The sequence below is a fragment of the Tyto alba genome, unplaced genomic scaffold (genome assembly GCF_018691265.1).
Source record: "Tyto alba isolate M040663 unplaced genomic scaffold, T.alba_DEE_v4.0 Super-Scaffold_2, whole genome shotgun sequence".
In the NCBI taxonomy this organism is placed as follows: Eukaryota; Metazoa; Chordata; class Aves; order Strigiformes; family Tytonidae; genus Tyto; species Tyto alba.
The window spans coordinates 91163012-91178808 of record NW_024881282.1 but is presented as its reverse complement, the minus strand read 5'-3'; the positions used below and the strand labels follow the sequence as shown (position 1 = coordinate 91178808).

General features: G+C 57.5%; 4 protein-coding genes across 7 annotated transcripts; all 4 read right to left on the bottom strand.

The window, feature by feature from the left end:
• Window positions 1–8: 8 nt before the first annotated feature.
• Window positions 9–3162, bottom strand: LOC122153407 (arylsulfatase A-like). 2 transcript variants are annotated; one of them, XM_042792316.1, is made up of 5 exons: window positions 2484–3162; window positions 2128–2453; window positions 1546–1786; window positions 842–1060; window positions 9–377 (listed from the first exon to the last, which is right to left on the bottom strand). In XM_042792316.1, exons 2-5 carry the CDS (start codon window positions 2400–2402, stop codon window positions 204–206), a joined length of 909 nt encoding a protein of 302 aa, XP_042648250.1. In that variant the 5' UTR covers window positions 2403–2453; window positions 2484–3162; the 3' UTR covers window positions 9–203. The 2 variants fall into 2 exon arrangements, with proteins under 2 accessions (XP_042648250.1, XP_042648249.1); XM_042792315.1 differs by having other exon boundaries at window positions 2128–3162.
• Window positions 3163–5222: 2060 nt separating this feature from the next.
• Window positions 5223–8432, bottom strand: LOC122153405 (acrosin-like). The gene is given in 6 exon segments (XM_042792312.1): window positions 5223–6016; window positions 6018–6113; window positions 6474–6619; window positions 6900–7165; window positions 7483–7683; window positions 7996–8432. Coding segments are annotated over 6 exon segments (1038 nt in total). The 5' UTR covers window positions 8067–8432; the 3' UTR covers window positions 5223–5758.
• A 95-nt stretch (window positions 8433–8527) lies between these two features.
• On the bottom strand, window positions 8528–13069 carry LOC122153414 (arylsulfatase A-like). 2 transcript variants are annotated; one of them, XM_042792329.1, is made up of 5 exons: window positions 12488–13069; window positions 11986–12110; window positions 11684–11811; window positions 11162–11264; window positions 8528–11048 (listed from the first exon to the last, which is right to left on the bottom strand). In XM_042792329.1, the coding sequence occupies exons 1-5, from the start codon at window positions 12535–12537 to the stop codon at window positions 10747–10749; spliced, it is 708 nt and encodes a 235-aa protein (XP_042648263.1). In that variant the 5' UTR covers window positions 12538–13069; the 3' UTR covers window positions 8528–10746. The 2 variants fall into 2 exon arrangements, with proteins under 2 accessions (XP_042648263.1, XP_042648264.1); XM_042792330.1 differs by having other exon boundaries at window positions 12677–13068.
• On the bottom strand, window positions 12913–15777 carry LOC122153400 (acrosin-like). Of its 2 annotated transcripts, XM_042792304.1 has the most exons (5): window positions 15341–15777; window positions 14828–15028; window positions 14245–14510; window positions 13819–13964; window positions 12913–13458 (listed from the first exon to the last, which is right to left on the bottom strand). In XM_042792304.1, exons 1-5 carry the CDS (start codon window positions 15409–15411, stop codon window positions 13105–13107), a joined length of 1038 nt encoding a protein of 345 aa, XP_042648238.1. In that variant the 5' UTR covers window positions 15412–15777; the 3' UTR covers window positions 12913–13104. The 2 variants fall into 2 exon arrangements, with proteins under 2 accessions (XP_042648238.1, XP_042648239.1); XM_042792305.1 differs by lacking the exon at window positions 14828–15028.
• Between the last annotated feature and the right edge of the window lie 20 nt (window positions 15778–15797).

Below are 15797 nucleotides of genomic sequence, written 5' to 3'. Positions count from 1 at the left end.
TTGCTGAATCACAGGAACAAGGACTGCACTGGGTCCTCTCCAGAGCAGCACCCACCTCTTGCCTTACTTCAGGTCACCGGGGTCTCACCTGGCAATGCCACACCACATCCCTTTTGTTCCAGACAACCAATGCCTCATTCCAGTTCCCCCATACCATGGCAGCCGAATCTTATTAGTGACAAAATCCCTGCTGCTGAGCCTACTCACCCATTGTCAGAGGTGAAAAACACCAAGGTCGTGTTTGCAAGACCATTTTCCTGCAGTGTCTGCAGCAGCTGTCCCACTGAGCCGTCAAACTCCAAGAGCGCATCACCAAACGGCCCACGCCGTGACTGCCCTGCATACTCCTGGCTTGCAAATTGAGGGTAGTGTGTATGCTGGAGAAAGGGTAGAGAAGACGGCTGTGCAAACTCCTAGAGCTGCATCTGGTTCCCAGTTCACCCGGGGACAGTAAGCACCCCAGCCTGGACACAGAGAAATGTGACAATAGCCATGAGATGAGAGGAGGCTTCTCCCCAAGCTTTGGAAGCATCTCTCAGAAATGGCACAAAGGAGCTGAGCCCCAGGAGAGGACATGGAGCCCCAGAGCAGGAAGTTTTCCCAGGTGGGCTCCTGGCCCAAAGAAGCAGGCAGAACTCCAGAAAGAAGCAGCCCAAGAACATTATCAAAGCCATGCAAGACCTGAGCATGGGAACAGCAACCCCAGATCATCCAAAAGCAGGTATCGACTGCTCAGCACAGCCCTGGGGCTGCAGGAGCTGAGATGCTTCTCTGCTCTCCCCACAGGACAAAGGCTCCCTTCCCCACCCTTGGGCCCAGAGCAGCCCTCTCCCTCTCCTACGTGGGAAGCATAGTAGAGCAGGAAGGGGAGGCCTCGTCGGGCACAGTCAGCGATGAAGTCTCGGGAGAATTTGTTGTAGAGTGGCACCAGATCAGGGAAAGAGACTGGCTGCTGCACAATGCTCTGGTTCCAGAGCAGTGGGACTGGCACCAAGCCTTGGTCACAAGTCCCAAAACACTTGACGTCAGGTGGGAAGCAGGTGAGATTCTGGCAAGGGCCCTGGAGAGAACAAATGACACTTTGTCTTCTACCTACGTTGCAGGACGGTGAGGGGAAGGGAGCAAAGAGTCTCACAGTGGCCCACTACCAGGTCCCACGGGCACCCTTTGGGCAACCACTCCCAGAAGCAAAGGGGTCTGTGCCCACCCTAGAATCGTCCAAGGACCATGCTGCCCCAACATAATTTTCTCCTGACAGCAACTCAGATGTTTCTTTGTAGCCCAGAAGCTGACCCTTCCTCCCTTGACAAAGGGTGTATGTACCCTCACGCAACTACCACCTATGTTGTACAAAACTGCCCCATCAGCCAAGCATCTCAGAGATGGGCTTTCCCCACCAGCACCCCTCTCCCCGGCCTGCAGTCACCCGCACCCATCTGCTCCGGCAAGAACTTGAGAGCCTGTGTGCTCTCAAGCAAGCTTCATCTTTCAGGCACTCCCCCAGCCATCCCCAAGACACCCTTGGCGGCTTGACAGGCCTCTCACCTGGTCATGAGAGTAGGGCACACCCAAGAAGTGGTCAAAGCCCTGATGAATGGGCAGAAGGGAGCCGTTAATCCCCAGGCCAAGGTGCCACTTGCCAACCATGGCTGTGGCATAGCCCTCAGCCTTCAGCACTTCAGCAATGGTGACCTCAGACAGCGGCAGGCCTCCCCGTGAGTCTGGGCTGAACACACCAGGGTAAACCCCGGAGCGCATCTGGAACCGGCCTGTCAGCAGGGCTGCCCTACAGGTGAAAGGGAGAGAAGGCAGGCATCACACTGGGTGCAGCGCAGGTCGCGGTGCTCAGCCTCCACAGAGAGTGCCCCGTTCTCTGGCACCTGGCAGCTTGGCTCGCCGGCCTCACAGCTGCCACTGTCGCCTCCCCGGCCTGCTGGGAAGCTCCATCAGTCCCCTCACAGAGCAGTTGGACCCCGGGGCCTCCTGGCACACGGCAGGTTTGTCAACCACCCGTTCCTCCCAGTGCTGCAGCTCCCCAGCTGGGTGCCGAGCCGTGCTTCCTCCAAACCTGCCGCGGGGCCCTGCAGCAGCCACCAGGCAGAGCGGCAGGAGCAGCAGCGGACGTACCGGGACGGGCTGCACACCGGGGAGCTGCTGTAGAAGTCGGTGAACCGCAGCCCTCGGGAAGCCATCCGGTCCAGGCTGGGCGTGGCCGAAGAAGGATGCCCGTAGCTGCCCAGGTCTCCGAAGCCCAGGTCATCCGCCAGCAACAGGACGAAGCTGGGGCGGGCGCCGGCCGCTCCGCGCAAGGCGAGCAGCACCAGAGCCCACGGCAGGCCCCGGCCCCACGGCCCCATGGCGCTGCCGCCCGGCGAGGCCCCGCCGACACGCGCGGTCAGCATGGGCTACAGGGCCACTACGTGGGCTACTACGGGTCCGTGTTCGAGCCCGGCAGCGATGCGATGCGGCGGCAGCGATGCGATGCGGCGGCAGCGATGCGAGACCCCGGCGGAACCCGCAGCCCCAGCACCGGCCGGGCAGGGCCCGCAGCTCCGCCACCGACGGAGCCCGACAGGCGCGGGCAGCCACGCGACCCGCCCCCCGCCGCGGGGCATGCCGGGAGTTGTAGTCCGCGCCGCCGCCGGTCCCTCGCCGCCGCCGTGCCCGGTGCCGCCGGCCCCATGGGACCCGGGCCTGCCCCCTCGTGCTGCGGTCAGCTACAGGGGCTTCCCTCAGAATCCCCCTCGGTGGTGCCCAGGGTTGGGGGCTGCGGACTCAGCCCGGGTGCGCAGCCCCTGGTCTCTGGGGGAAAAAGCCTTGCAGGCACCGGCAGCCGGGCCTGCAGCCAGCCGCACCGGGGCGGAGGCTGGGACACCGTGAAGCTGTCCTGGGAGCAGACGGGCACCCCGGCGTGTGGCAGCAAACAGACGTCCTCTCCGCTGGGGCTGGGTGGCCCGAGCGGACATCCCCTGTCACTGCCCGGGCCACTGCTTCCAGCTTCCCGCCTTCTGGGAGAGCAAATGCAGCTGCTTTTCTCCAGATGCGCACAGGGTGCGAAATCCCTTGGGACAGAGAGCATGCCATCGTTTGGAGGAGGCTGGGCCCTGTGGGAGCCTGGGCACTTTCCGGGTGTGAGAAACTATGAGTTAAGTATATTGTTTATTAAGACTTAAAGATATAAGAGGAGGGGAGATCGTTCATGGAATTATGTGTTTGCTTGTGCACACATGGCCGACGCTGCAGATCACAAGATATCCCAAGAAAACAAACAGAAGAAAAACAACTCCATATAAGGATATCATCGACCACCAGAAGGCAGAAAACGACCCCCTAACAACAACTAGCACATGCGCAGAGTATCTCCACCACTCTAGACCCCAGCAACAGTTGAAACATAGTATCTTCACCACTCCATGAACGCGGGAAAAAAAATGTATAAAAAGGGACAGTTTGTTCTCCTCAGTACGGCAGTTGGTGGAGTACAGACTGCCCTGTCGTCCAGCGCTGGTTTTGCCTCATATTCTACTTGCTATAATTAATAAAATTTCAATTGGAGTTCGACCCATTGTAGTCTCGATTTATAACACCGGGCAAAGTTTGTTTCTGTTTTCATACAGCAGTGACGGACTTTCACGTTCAGGCTCACAAACTGCTGGTTGTGCCTGAACACAGGTAGCCATATCCTGCAAATCAATGCCTTGTAATCAAAGTGAGGAAGGGACAGTGCAAAGAGCAACCAACAGCAGTTCTCCGATGGAAGAGAATGATAAGGAGAACGAGGAGGAAAAGGGAAGGTTCTGCACCCTGGGAAGGCTGTACCCCATTGCTGTGTTTGCTTTTGAAAAGCAGAGAGAATTCGGAAAACAGGCACAGGAAGGAGTTGAATGTCCTCAAGCTCTCCATCTGTTCAGTTTATCAAAATGAGATTAAAGCAAGACCAGAGGTGGTGTACTGGCACAGGCACAGCAGCAGTGGTCTAGGATTAATCACCCAGCAGGCAGAGGGGAGGAGTTTCAGCCCAAAGACAAAGCAGGGGTGAGAATGCCTAATGTCCTAGTCGGGATGATCGCATGTAGATACACCTCTGTTTTACGTCCAGCCAGCGCGACCAGTCTGTTCTGGATTTTCTGTTGTACTAGTCAGCATTTCTTAAGACCCATCCCACTTTTACAACCAGATTTTCTTGTTGTTACTAGTCAGCATTTCTTAAGACCCATCCCACTTTTACAACCACTTTCTAATGTGTCAGCTAACTCTGCTTTCCACTGCTCCCTGTTCTCCATTGTTCAGACTGTCACTGTAGCCCCTGGCCTTCCTGCGTGTCTAGCCCCATGCCTCCTAACGGCCTGGCCCTTGGCACAAGAAGGATGCTGGGGCTGCTGCTGCTGCTGCTGTGCTCACTGCCATCAATTATTCAGGGCCAAGAGGCAGAGTGAGGAGGCTGGTGCTGCAGCAGGAGGCAAAACTGCTGCATAATTCATGGAGCCCACTTTGCTCGTAGGGCATGGCAGTGCTTGCTGTGTGGTGCCTGGCCACAGGGATCAGGGCGCTGGGGGCTGGCAGTCAGGACACTGAGAGAACAGTTAGGGCTCTGAGCTTGGGGTGCGAGCGGGCATGGCACAGGGACAGTTTCAGAGACCAGACAAGGAACAGGGCAGGACGTGTGGGGACCATGTGCACGGTGGGCAGGTAACTTGTCTGCAGGAAACTGAGCAAGGCATGCTGTGACTGCCCCAGCGTGCACAGGTGCCAGTGAACGCAGATGAACAGTGTCCGTGCAGCTGGGTGTGGAGGGACAGGCCCGACTTCTGCAGTGCTGTGGAAGCAAGCACACACTGACAGACGTGTGGGCCAAACACAGGAGGGAACAGGCAGGAGTGGGTGTGATAGCCTGCATCCATGCAAGCAGCTCCAGAGCATGTGGGTGATAACAGGCTATGTGTTTGTGTGGGTGCAACACTTCCCTCTGTGAGTGTGTATGCATGCACGTACGTGTGTATGCCTGCATACGTGTATGCGTGCGTGGACATGTGTGCGTGCATGCATAGACAAGTGAGTTTTCATGTGCCCCCGTGGGAGGTTCATTCGACGTGTGCATGCATCATTGGGTGTATGCCTAGAGTGTGCATGTGGGCAGATAAGGGGGTGCATGCTGGTGCATGCATGTTGTTCCAGACAACCAATGCCTCATTCCAGTTCCCCCATACCATGGCAGCCGAATCTTATGTCGGTAATTTCTCTTGTTATGCTCAGAATTATCCCGTGATATGTTCAGTTAGCTATGGTTTATGCCAGGCCCAGATCATCAGCTTGTGTGCCTTAATGCATACCCGAAAGTTTCTGCATGTCACGTCAATTTTTCCTCTTTTCTTTCTAGCCATGATATGCCAGTCTCCTCCATCCCATGGTGACTCTAAGCATCATCCTCTCTGACCAGGCAGAGTTTTGGCCCCTTTTGTGGCTCTTTCCCTTTGTGCCCCACTTGTCTGCCCGCAGCCGCATTGTGCAGGTGCCAGGCATGGAAGTCCCTGCCTTGCACTGGAGACTGAATTGGCCTGAAGTATGGTTAGCTGTGAAAACTGGTGAGTTTATTTCAAGAACTGTGTCAACTTCAGCACTGGTGTGTGCTCGGAGGAGCGTGGGCAGGACGGAGCAGGCCTTTGACACTGAGGCTGCCTTTGGCTCAGCAGGCAGTGCCCCAGAAAGAAATGGTCGTGGTACGCTGCAAGCCTGCACTGGATCCTCTTCATCCTGTTGCTCAAGCCTTTTTTTCCTTTAGGAACAGCAGGAGCTCCTGCGCCCGAGAAAAGAATTCCACCAGCTTCCCAAGGGGAAAGGGGCAGGAGCTAAACTTGCCCGATTGTGTTGGTGTTGGCCTCTGATAAGGGGTTGAGGCAGTGAGAAAATGACTCCATGCCCCTGATGTTGGAGAAGCCCTTGCTGCTGAGCGAAATCCCATCTGTGTCAGGATCCAGTCGTAGAAGTGCTGAGTGGAGGTGTAGATTCCAGGCCGTTTTCGCTCTCGCACAGCCTTTCCCCCAGCTGGTCACTCCAACAAGCCAGAAGTAGTCAGCATTTTTATCTTTGCAGACGAGAGGACCACCGCTGTCACCCTGCAGCGGAGGAGAGAGGATGAAGGGGGTGTTAGGTGGCCACTGTCAGCACTAGGGCTGGCTGCTTCTCTCCCACAGCACCTGCCAGCGCTGTATTCACTGCACAGAAAGGCTCTGCAGCTGCTGGAGCCTACAGAAACTTTTCTAGGAAGAAGCCACAGGCCTGTAAGGCAGGGTGTGCTCTCTCTCCTCTCTGCACTGTGATGCTGGATGTGTGGAAGGGGGATGTTCCAGGATTGGGATCTGGGCCTACGGGCTGCCAGCAGCACCGGATGGGCTTTCTGGGCAGAGTCCCCGGCCTCTGAGACAGATGGGGCACTGGGCGAGAACCTGCAGAGAGGGAAGGGGAGGTGAGCCTACCTGGCAGGTGTCAATGCCGCCCTGCGGGTAGCCAGCACACAGGTTGTGGGTGTGGACGGCTCCTCTGTACCACTGGCTGCTGTTACAGAGGTTGACATCGATGAGGGGGACCCTGGCTTCCTGCAGGACAGCAGTTGATCCTCCAGCTGTGAGCACAGAAAGGAGGTAACACTCAGGAGGTTGTTGCCAGTTCTCCTTCCCTGCCTGGGTGAACCCCTTCCCTAGGGCTCGGCTTTGTGTCGTGAGAGGCACTGTACCGGTGTTTCCCTTCTGTCTGGCTTTGGGTAGTGGGCCAGGCCCATCTCTCTACAGGCATACGTCCCTACATGCCGACTCTGGCTTTTGCCTCTGCTGTGAGGAAGCCCAGCCCGCCTCCCCGGTGTGCCGAGCTTGCACTTGGGACACAAGGATTCTGCAGGAACTTACATTTTGCATGTGTGGAACCCCAGCCACTGACGTAGCAGTCTGTCAGCTCTGACACTTTCAGCCAGGCGTTGGGCACACAGGCAAGCTGTACATAGTAGCCACACTGTACAGGCTGGTCCAATTCCAGCAACGCAATGTCGTTCCTCTGCGAGATACTACTATAGCGTTGGTGAGCCACCAGCCGCCTAATACCGCGCACTTGGGACTCAGGGCCCAGCTGAGTCAAGTAGGTGGTCCCGACCACCACACGCCACGTCCTGATGTCCCTGGAAGGCAGATGGAGAGAGGGCTTAAAGGGAGCAGAGACATGTGCTGCAGCAGCCCAGCAGTTCCCTGCGTTCTGCTTCACAGGGGAGAGAGAAAAGCAGCGCTACAGAAGGTGCGACTGCCCTAGCATGCCTTCAGCTCGAGGCATGTCGAGCCGGAGGCTGCGAGGAAGCAGTGGCAGCAGCGCAGCCTCCTCCTGAACAGTCTCTCAGCCGGGCTCTGCAGTGCTGGAAACGGGATGGGAGTAGCAGGTGGTGCTGCGGACAGGGCACCTGTGAGTGCTGTGGGGATATCCCCGTTCCCTGGTCCTCCTTACCTGGCCTCGACGAAGCAGTGGGCTGCTGTGAGAACCCACTGTGGGCTGATGAGGGACCCTCCGCATATATGCCCCACACCTGCTAGCCAGGGATTCTGGATGCTGACGATCCAGGGCCAGGCCCCTGGGTGGGAGCTTGTGCCACCCACGACACGCGACATGCCGTAGTAAGAAGCCATGGGCCGGAGCCCGCAGGTCCCTCTGTAACCAGAAACTCGTTACCGTCCTGTTCGATGACTCGCTGCTGTTCAGGCTGAAGCTCAGCCATCCTCCCTCCCCACAGGTGTTGCACGGACAGCAGGGCCAGGGAAGCCCGTGCGGCGTGCGGACGTTGGCCCGTTCCTGCCTTAGCCCCGTAGACGAGCTGGGCCAGCAGCCTGAGTGCTGCAAGGAACCGAGGCTTCCACGTGGGGTTCGGGAAGCTGTGGTGTGGCCACGGGGGACAAGCAGGCACCCTCCAGTGAAGCCCACAAGGGTTGCCCCAGCTCCCTCCCAGAGCCTCGGGCCACTTACCCACAGTTGTCCCATGTGCCACGCGCAGGCCAGCACACGGCCAGCAGGACGAGGAGGGGGAGCAAGCGCATCGCTACCAGCAGCACGTGCGGGCTGTAGGAACCGAGGGCTCGTTGCCAGTGGCGCAGCAGCCGACACAGTGCCCGCAGCACTCACGTTGCCCGCGGTGCCCTCAGCAACAGGGCTGATGTCACAGAGTCACTGGTTCCGGGTGCTAGGCACGGTGGCCCCTTGGGGGGGGACGGGGACGGGGACGGGGGGGACGGGGCAGGTTCGAAGCAGGAGGGGAGGCAGAAGCCGGGATCGGACGCCCCCGGCAGACCCCCACCCACTGCTCTGCCTGCGGGATGAGGGTGTGTAGGCCCCGTGGCAGGCAGCAGCGCCTGGCTCCAAGCACTGCCTGCTCATGGCTAGCAGGAAAAAAACAAGTGTGGCATCACAGCCTCTTTGGGAAGTTCATTCACTGCCACCCCGCTCTCTGCAGCCTTTTGCCACCAGGTCCTTCCCAAAAACAGACACCAGAGAACACAACTACCGCAGGCAGTATGCACAAGTTTGGGTGTTGTAGAGCCAATCTGGTTACAGCCGCTGCAGGCAAGCAGTGATGTGCAAGGCAAATAAGCCAAGCAGACCCAAGCAACGTCAACCTTCGTGCACACAGCACAGTGAAACGCAGATGCAGGACAGTCCACACTGGCTATGTCAGCCATAGCAACATCCACTGACAGGCTTCATGTCCTTGCTGTCTATGAGTTCTGTTGCTGCTCTGGGACAAGGTAGACAAGGGCAGTTGTGGCACCCGGTATGCGTGGCCAAGGTCTTGCAATGTCAAGCTCTAGAAAAGAAGGATGCTCCTGCTTTCATCCTCACTCTCCATTCAGCTCCACTCTCCACATGCCATTCTCCGTGACTTTGGTAAATCCTGTATCAGCCTAATCTCATCAGGCTCCCTTCCACAGCAGATGGTGGAGCCTTGCTCACCTGATGGAGCACAGGGCAGTCATGGGAGAAAAGCAGGAGCCAGCCACGTGCGCTGCCTTTGCTGAGTGGGGCTAGGTTCCTGGAGGTGGTAGCTTGAAGAACGGCAGCCTCAACGCTTGTGAAAAGTGCAGGAGCTTCCTGCTGCCGTCCTGGCTTGTGTGGATATATGTAAGGCACACAACTGAGTGCACAACCTGGTCCTTAGGATGGCAGGCCAGGCTCTGTCTGAAAATGGAATAGCTGCTATCAAGGCCCTACAGGCAGCAGGACTGGGCCTCAAACTGAACTCAAGGCTGATTTGTTTTTTGAAAATTGACCTGAAGGTGGTGCCCCATATCTGCTTAGAGCAGGCAGAAGAAGGCCTTAGAGAAGACTTGTCTTCTGTGGATACTCTGCTATTCCAGCACCAGATTTTGGACGTGGTTAAAGGAGAATTATGTGAGAGGTGGCCACACTTCACAGATACATGAAGGAATGGTTGGGGTCATTTTGGGGAGAGGAGTCTGGCAGGGACAGCAGTAGCCAGGAAACCACATCAGTAATGCCACAGAAGTCCAAGGTGATCTAACTAATGTCACCTGGGACACCAAATCTGTTCACAAGCCTAGCTAACCTGGGAGCAAGGGGGAAAAAACAATCACAGGTAGGTCCCTCATTTGGGAGGACACAAGGGTGGAGAAAGGGAGCACTCAAGGCAGGTGAGTGGGATATAAAAGCATGGAAAATGGAGAGAAAGGGGGATCAAGGAGCCAGTCACCCCTAAGCTGCTAGTTGGATTGCTTGTTTGGCTGAGCCTTGCACGTAACCACCACAACCCGTCCTACCTTCTTGTTGAGAGTGATTCCAAACCTTTCTCTGTGCGGCTCCGCTCTGTCCCCGGGGTGGGGTGGGCCCAGAGGCCTGGCTGCTAGCAATGGCAGGAGGGAACACAGGTCGGGGGACCCCCCAGTTGGAAACACCCAGTGTCTAGGGCCAGCGACTGGTGGGAGCGCTGTGTGCACTGTGCAAGTCACTGGGAAACTTGGAGCTGGACTAGCTCACAAGCAAGAGGAGACAGACCCTTTCAGTCATGTGGATGGCATGTGGTTGCCGCCCACCTGATTGATCAGCCCCAAGATCCACAGACCTTACAAGAGGACCAATCCTGACAACCACTGGCCACATCTCCACCTCCTGGAGTCATGAAGGACTTGGAGGTACTTAAGCACACATACCCCAAGCTGCTTTCCACCTAGGCATGTCCATTCTGCACTAGCTGCACAAGGTCCTGCCTCTGAAGCTGCCAGGACCATCCATGCCATCCTCCTCTTGCTGTGTTCTTGGCCCCTGGCGAGTGATGGTGCTGCAGCTTCCAGCTCTGTTCTTACTCAGAGGTGCAGAGCATGTCTCCAGCTGAGCTGGGAGCTCTGAACACTGGGGCATGCCCTTTGCTTCACCTTGATTGTGGTTTGAAAGGAGTTGTTCTGGCTCTGGAGATGACGATGTACCATGATCCCACCCTGAACAAGTCAGGGTTTCTGTCAAGAGGCCTTAGCTTGGACATCCAACGCAGAGCATAGGATCCACTGACCTGCGCTCCTAGCAGGGTTGGTAATCTCCCCAACCCACAGTTGGCTACCCCAGCACTCTATTAGACAGAGGTGTCACTGAGCCAAAGCTGCAGGGTAGCTCTAAGGCTGAGCTTGGTTAGTTGGGGACAGAGGGGGTGTTTGGTGGGTCCTGGATAGCGTTCCAGTGTGGAACAACTGAAGGGGATGGAGCAGCAAGAAGCTAGGAGCAGTAGCAGCAGGAAGGCTTAGGAGTGCAGTTTGGTACGCAGCAGGGCTGCAGGGCGGGATCCCTGCCCTTCCTGATCTGGCTTTCTCCAAACCCCATTTGCTGCTCCAAAAGCACTTTCCGCAGTTTGATCTCCTTCAGGACTTGCAGAACCTCCGGCCCTGCGCCACTCTGCAGCAGATCATAGTTCTCAGCTGGGTCTGACTCCAAGTCAAAGAGCAGCGGGGGCAAGTGAGGGGTCAGCGGGGTCAGCCCGTGGCAGGCCTGGTCTGGGGTCGTATCGCTGTGAAAGGAACCTGCAAAAGAGACCCCCAGGCATAGCCCAGTTTCTTCTCTTTGAGGTTTGGACAGCAAAACCATATGGGACTTCACAAAGTCGACTGTGTAGATAAGAGGAGGCAGCACTAACCTTGTGTGAAGTAATGGGCCTTGTACTTCCCAAGCCTGACAGCAAAGGGGCCGTGCAGCGGATCAGGGGATGGCGGGTAGAAGAACATTGTCTGCCGAGGACTCTGCGGGAAGTAGCAGAACTAAGCTCACCTGTGCAGCCATGAGGCTGAAGAAAAGTCTGGAACATGACCAGGCAGAGACTCCAGGGAGTCACACAGGAGCCCTGATACTACAGCAAGAACATGGCCAGAGAGGGGGGAAGCTGACGAGCAGCAGCATCCTGTTTGTTCCCTACTCCAAGCTACTGGGGCTGTCCATCCACTGCGCCCATGGGGGTTTGGCCCAGCAATATGTTGCAGTTGTCAGAGCAGAGCAGCCTGGGGAAGCCGAGGAATTCCATGGCATGACCCAGGCCAGACAAAAGGTCCCAGCTCATGGATCTCCCCTGACCCCCAGCTGGTTGTACTCATCAGGCACACAGCTTCAGCCCCACACCCAGCTTTCATGCACAATGCCAGCTGAACCAGCCCGCAGGACTCACCTTCCCTGACCCAAACAGCACTGGACTCAGGTCATAGCCATCCAGGGCAACTTTGGGAAGAGCTGCTCCAGCCAGGGTAGCCAGTGTTGGCAGGATGTCCAGGGTGCTTGCCAGTTCATGTGTCACTCCTGTCACCCACCACAGCAAGGCACAAGAAAAGGTTCAAGCACCTGATCCCACTTCAATCCCGCCGTCCTCACCTCTCTCCAGTCCTCTGCTTGTTCCTGGGCAGCCAAGCTGCCATGACACCCTGCCTTGGCTGGCATCAGCATGCAAAAGGCACAAGCAGTGCCAAGTCTTACCTGGAGTGATATGGCCTGGCCAATAAGCCACTGCTGGTTCCCGCATGCCACCTTCGTATGTTGTGCCCTTCCCACACTTCAGAAGGCCAGAACTGCCTCCACGTGCCATCCGCAAGGTGGATGGGCTGCAAGAGAGAACCACCTACCCTCGGTTTCACAGGCTCACACTACCCCTTCCCTGATGCTGCCAGTGGGGTCATGACAAGTGAGACATGGTGCCAGCTAGTGACACCGCCATCCTTTTCAGCCTCATAAGGCAGGAGACACGGGGCAGGTAAAGAAGCCAAGGTGTGTGAGACTCTTAAGCAGGGCACCAGACCAATGCCACTCACACAAAGGGAACCGGGGTATATTTGGGCTGCTGCACGCTCCTGGACTGAACCCTGTGAAGTTTCTGCCCACAAGGGAAGGGCATTGCTGAATCACAGGAACAAGGACTGCACTGGGTCCTCTCCAGAGCAGCACCCACCTCTTGCCTTACTTCAGGTCACCGGGGTCTCACCTGGCAATGCCACACCACATCCCTTTTGTTCCAGACAACCAATGCCTCATTCCAGTTCCCCCATACCATGGCAGCCGAATCTTATGTCGGTAATTTCTCTTGTTATGCTCAGAATTATCCCGTGATATGTTCAGTTAGCTATGGTTTATGCCAGGCCCAGATCATCAGCTTGTGTGCCTTAATGCATACCCGAAAGTTTCTGCATGTCACGTCAATTTTTCCTCTTTTCTTTCTAGCCATGATATGCCAGTCTCCTCCATCCCATGGTGACTCTAAGCATCATCCTCTCTGACCAGGCAGAGTTTTGGCCCCTTTTGTGGCTCTTTCCCTTTGTGCCCCACTTGTCTGCCCGCAGCCGCATTGTGCAGGTGCCAGGCATGGAAGTCCCTGCCTTGCACTGGAGACTGAATTGGCCTGAAGTATGGTTAGCTGTGAAAACTGGTGAGTTTATTTCAAGAACTGTGTCAACTTCAGCACTGGTGTGTGCTCGGAGGAGCGTGGGCAGGACGGAGCAGGCCTTTGACACTGAGGCTGCCTTTGGCTCAGCAGGCAGTGCCCCAGAAAGAAATGGTCGTGGTACGCTGCAAGCCTGCACTGGATCCTCTTCATCCTGTTGCTCAAGCCTTTTTTTCCTTTAGGAACAGCAGGAGCTCCTGCGCCCGAGAAAAGAATTCCACCAGCTTCCCAAGGGGAAAGGGGCAGGAGCTAAACTTGCCCGATTGTGTTGGTGTTGGCCTCTGATAAGGGGTTGAGGCAGTGAGAAAATGACTCCATGCCCCTGATGTTGGAGAAGCCCTTGCTGCTGAGCGAAATCCCATCTGTGTCAGGATCCAGTCGTAGAAGTGCTGAGTGGAGGTGTAGATTCCAGGCCGTTTCGCTCTCGCACAGCCTTTCCCCCAGCTGGTCACTCCAACAAGCCAGAAGTAGTCAGCATTTTTATCTTTGCAGACGAGAGGACCACCGCTGTCACCCTGCAGCGGAGGAGAGAGGATGAAGGGGGTGTTAGGTGGCCACTGTCAGCACTAGGGCTGGCTGCTTCTCTCCCACAGCACCTGCCAGCGCTGTATTCACTGCACAGAAAGGCTCTGCAGCTGCTGGAGCCTACAGAAACTTTTCTAGGAAGAAGCCACAGGCCTGTAAGGCAGGGTGTGCTCTCTCTCCTCTCTGCACTGTGATGCTGGATGTGTGGAAGGGGGATGTTCCAGGATTGGGATCTGGGCCTACGGGCTGCCAGCAGCACCGGATGGGCTTTCTGGGCAGAGTCCCCGGCCTCTGAGACAGATGGGGCACTGGGCGAGAACCTGCAGAGAGGGAAGGGGAGGTGAGCCTACCTGGCAGGTGTCAATGCCGCCCTGCGGGTAGCCAGCACACAGGTTGTGGGTGTGGACGGCTCCTCTGTACCACTGGCTGCTGTTACAGAGGTTGACATCGATGAGGGGGACCCTGGCTTCCTGCAGGACAGCAGTTGATCCTCCAGCTGTGAGCACAGAAAGGAGGTAACACTCAGGAGGTTGTTGCCAGTTCTCCTTCCCTGCCTGGGTGAACCCCTTCCCTAGGGCTCGGCTTTGTGTCGTGAGAGGCACTGTACCGGTGTTTCCCTTCTGTCTGGCTTTGGGTAGTGGGCCAGGCCCATCTCTCTACAGGCATACGTCCCTACATGCCGACTCTGGCTTTTGCCTCTGCTGTGAGGAAGCCCAGCCCGCCTCCCCGGTGTGCCGAGCTTGCACTTGGGACACAAGGATTCTGCAGGAACTTACATTTTGCATGTGTGGAACCCCAGCCACTGACGTAGCAGTCTGTCAGCTCTGACACTTTCAGCCAGGCGTTGGGCACACAGGCAAGCTGTACATAGTAGCCACACTGTACAGGCTGGTCCAATTCCAGCAACGCAATGTCGTTCCTCTGCGAGATACTACTATAGCGTTGGTGAGCCACCAGCCGCCTAATACCGCGCACTTGGGACTCAGGGCCCAGCTGAGTCAAGTAGGTGGTCCCGACCACCACACGCCACGTCCTGATGTCCCTGGAAGGCAGATGGAGAGAGGGCTTAAAGGGAGCAGAGACATGTGCTGCAGCAGCCCAGCAGTTCCCTGCGTTCTGCTTCACAGGGGAGAGAGAAAAGCAGCGCTACAGAAGGTGCGACTGCCCTAGCATGCCTTCAGCTCGAGGCATGTCGAGCCGGAGGCTGCGAGGAAGCAGTGGCAGCAGCGCAGCCTCCTCCTGAACAGTCTCTCAGCCGGGCTCTGCAGTGCTGGAAACGGGATGGGAGTAGCAGGTGGTGCTGCGGACAGGGCACCTGTGAGTGCTGTGGGGATATCCCCGTTCCCTGGTCCTCCTTACCTGGCCTCGACGAAGCAGTGGGCTGCTGTGAGAACCCACTGTGGGCTGATGAGGGACCCTCCGCATATATGCCCCACACCTGCTAGCCAGGGATTCTGGATGCTGACGATCCAGGGCCAGGCCCCTGGGTGGGAGCTTGTGCCACCCACGACACGCGACATGCCGTAGTAAGAAGCCATGGGCCGGAGCCCGCAGGTCCCTCTGTAACCAGAAACTCGTTACCGTCCTGTTCGATGACTCGCTGCTGTTCAGGCTGAAGCTCAGCCATCCTCCCTCCCCACAGGTGTTGCACGGACAGCAGGGCCAGGGAAGCCCGTGCGGCGTGCGGACGTTGGCCCGTTCCTGCCTTAGCCCCGTAGACGAGCTGGGCCAGCAGCCTGAGTGCTGCAAGGAACCGAGGCTTCCACGTGGGGTTCGGGAAGCTGTGGTGTGGCCACGGGGGACAAGCAGGCACCCTCCAGTGAAGCCCACAAGGGTTGCCCCAGCTCCCTCCCAGAGCCTCGGGCCACTTACCCACAGTTGTCCCATGTGCCACGCGCAGGCCAGCACACGGCCAGCAGGACGAGGAGGGGGAGCAAGCGCATCGCTACCAGCAGCACGTGCGGGCTGTAGGAACCGAGGGCTCGTTGCCAGTGGCGCAGCAGCCGACACAGTGCCCGCAGCACTCACGTTGCCCGCGGTGCCCTCAGCAACAGGGCTGATGTCACAGAGTCACTGGTTCCGGGTGCTAGGCACGGTGGCCCCTTGGGGGGGGACGGGGACGGGGACGGGGGGGACGGGGCAGGTTCGAAGCAGGAGGGGAGGCAGAAGCCGGGATCGGACGCCCCCGGCAGACCCCCACCCACTGCTCTGCCTGCGGGATGAGGGTGTGTAGGCCCCGTGGCAGGCAGCAGCGCCTGGCTCCAAGCACTGCCTGCTCATGGCTAGCAGGAAAAAAACAAGTGTGGCATCACAGCCTCTTTGGGAAGTT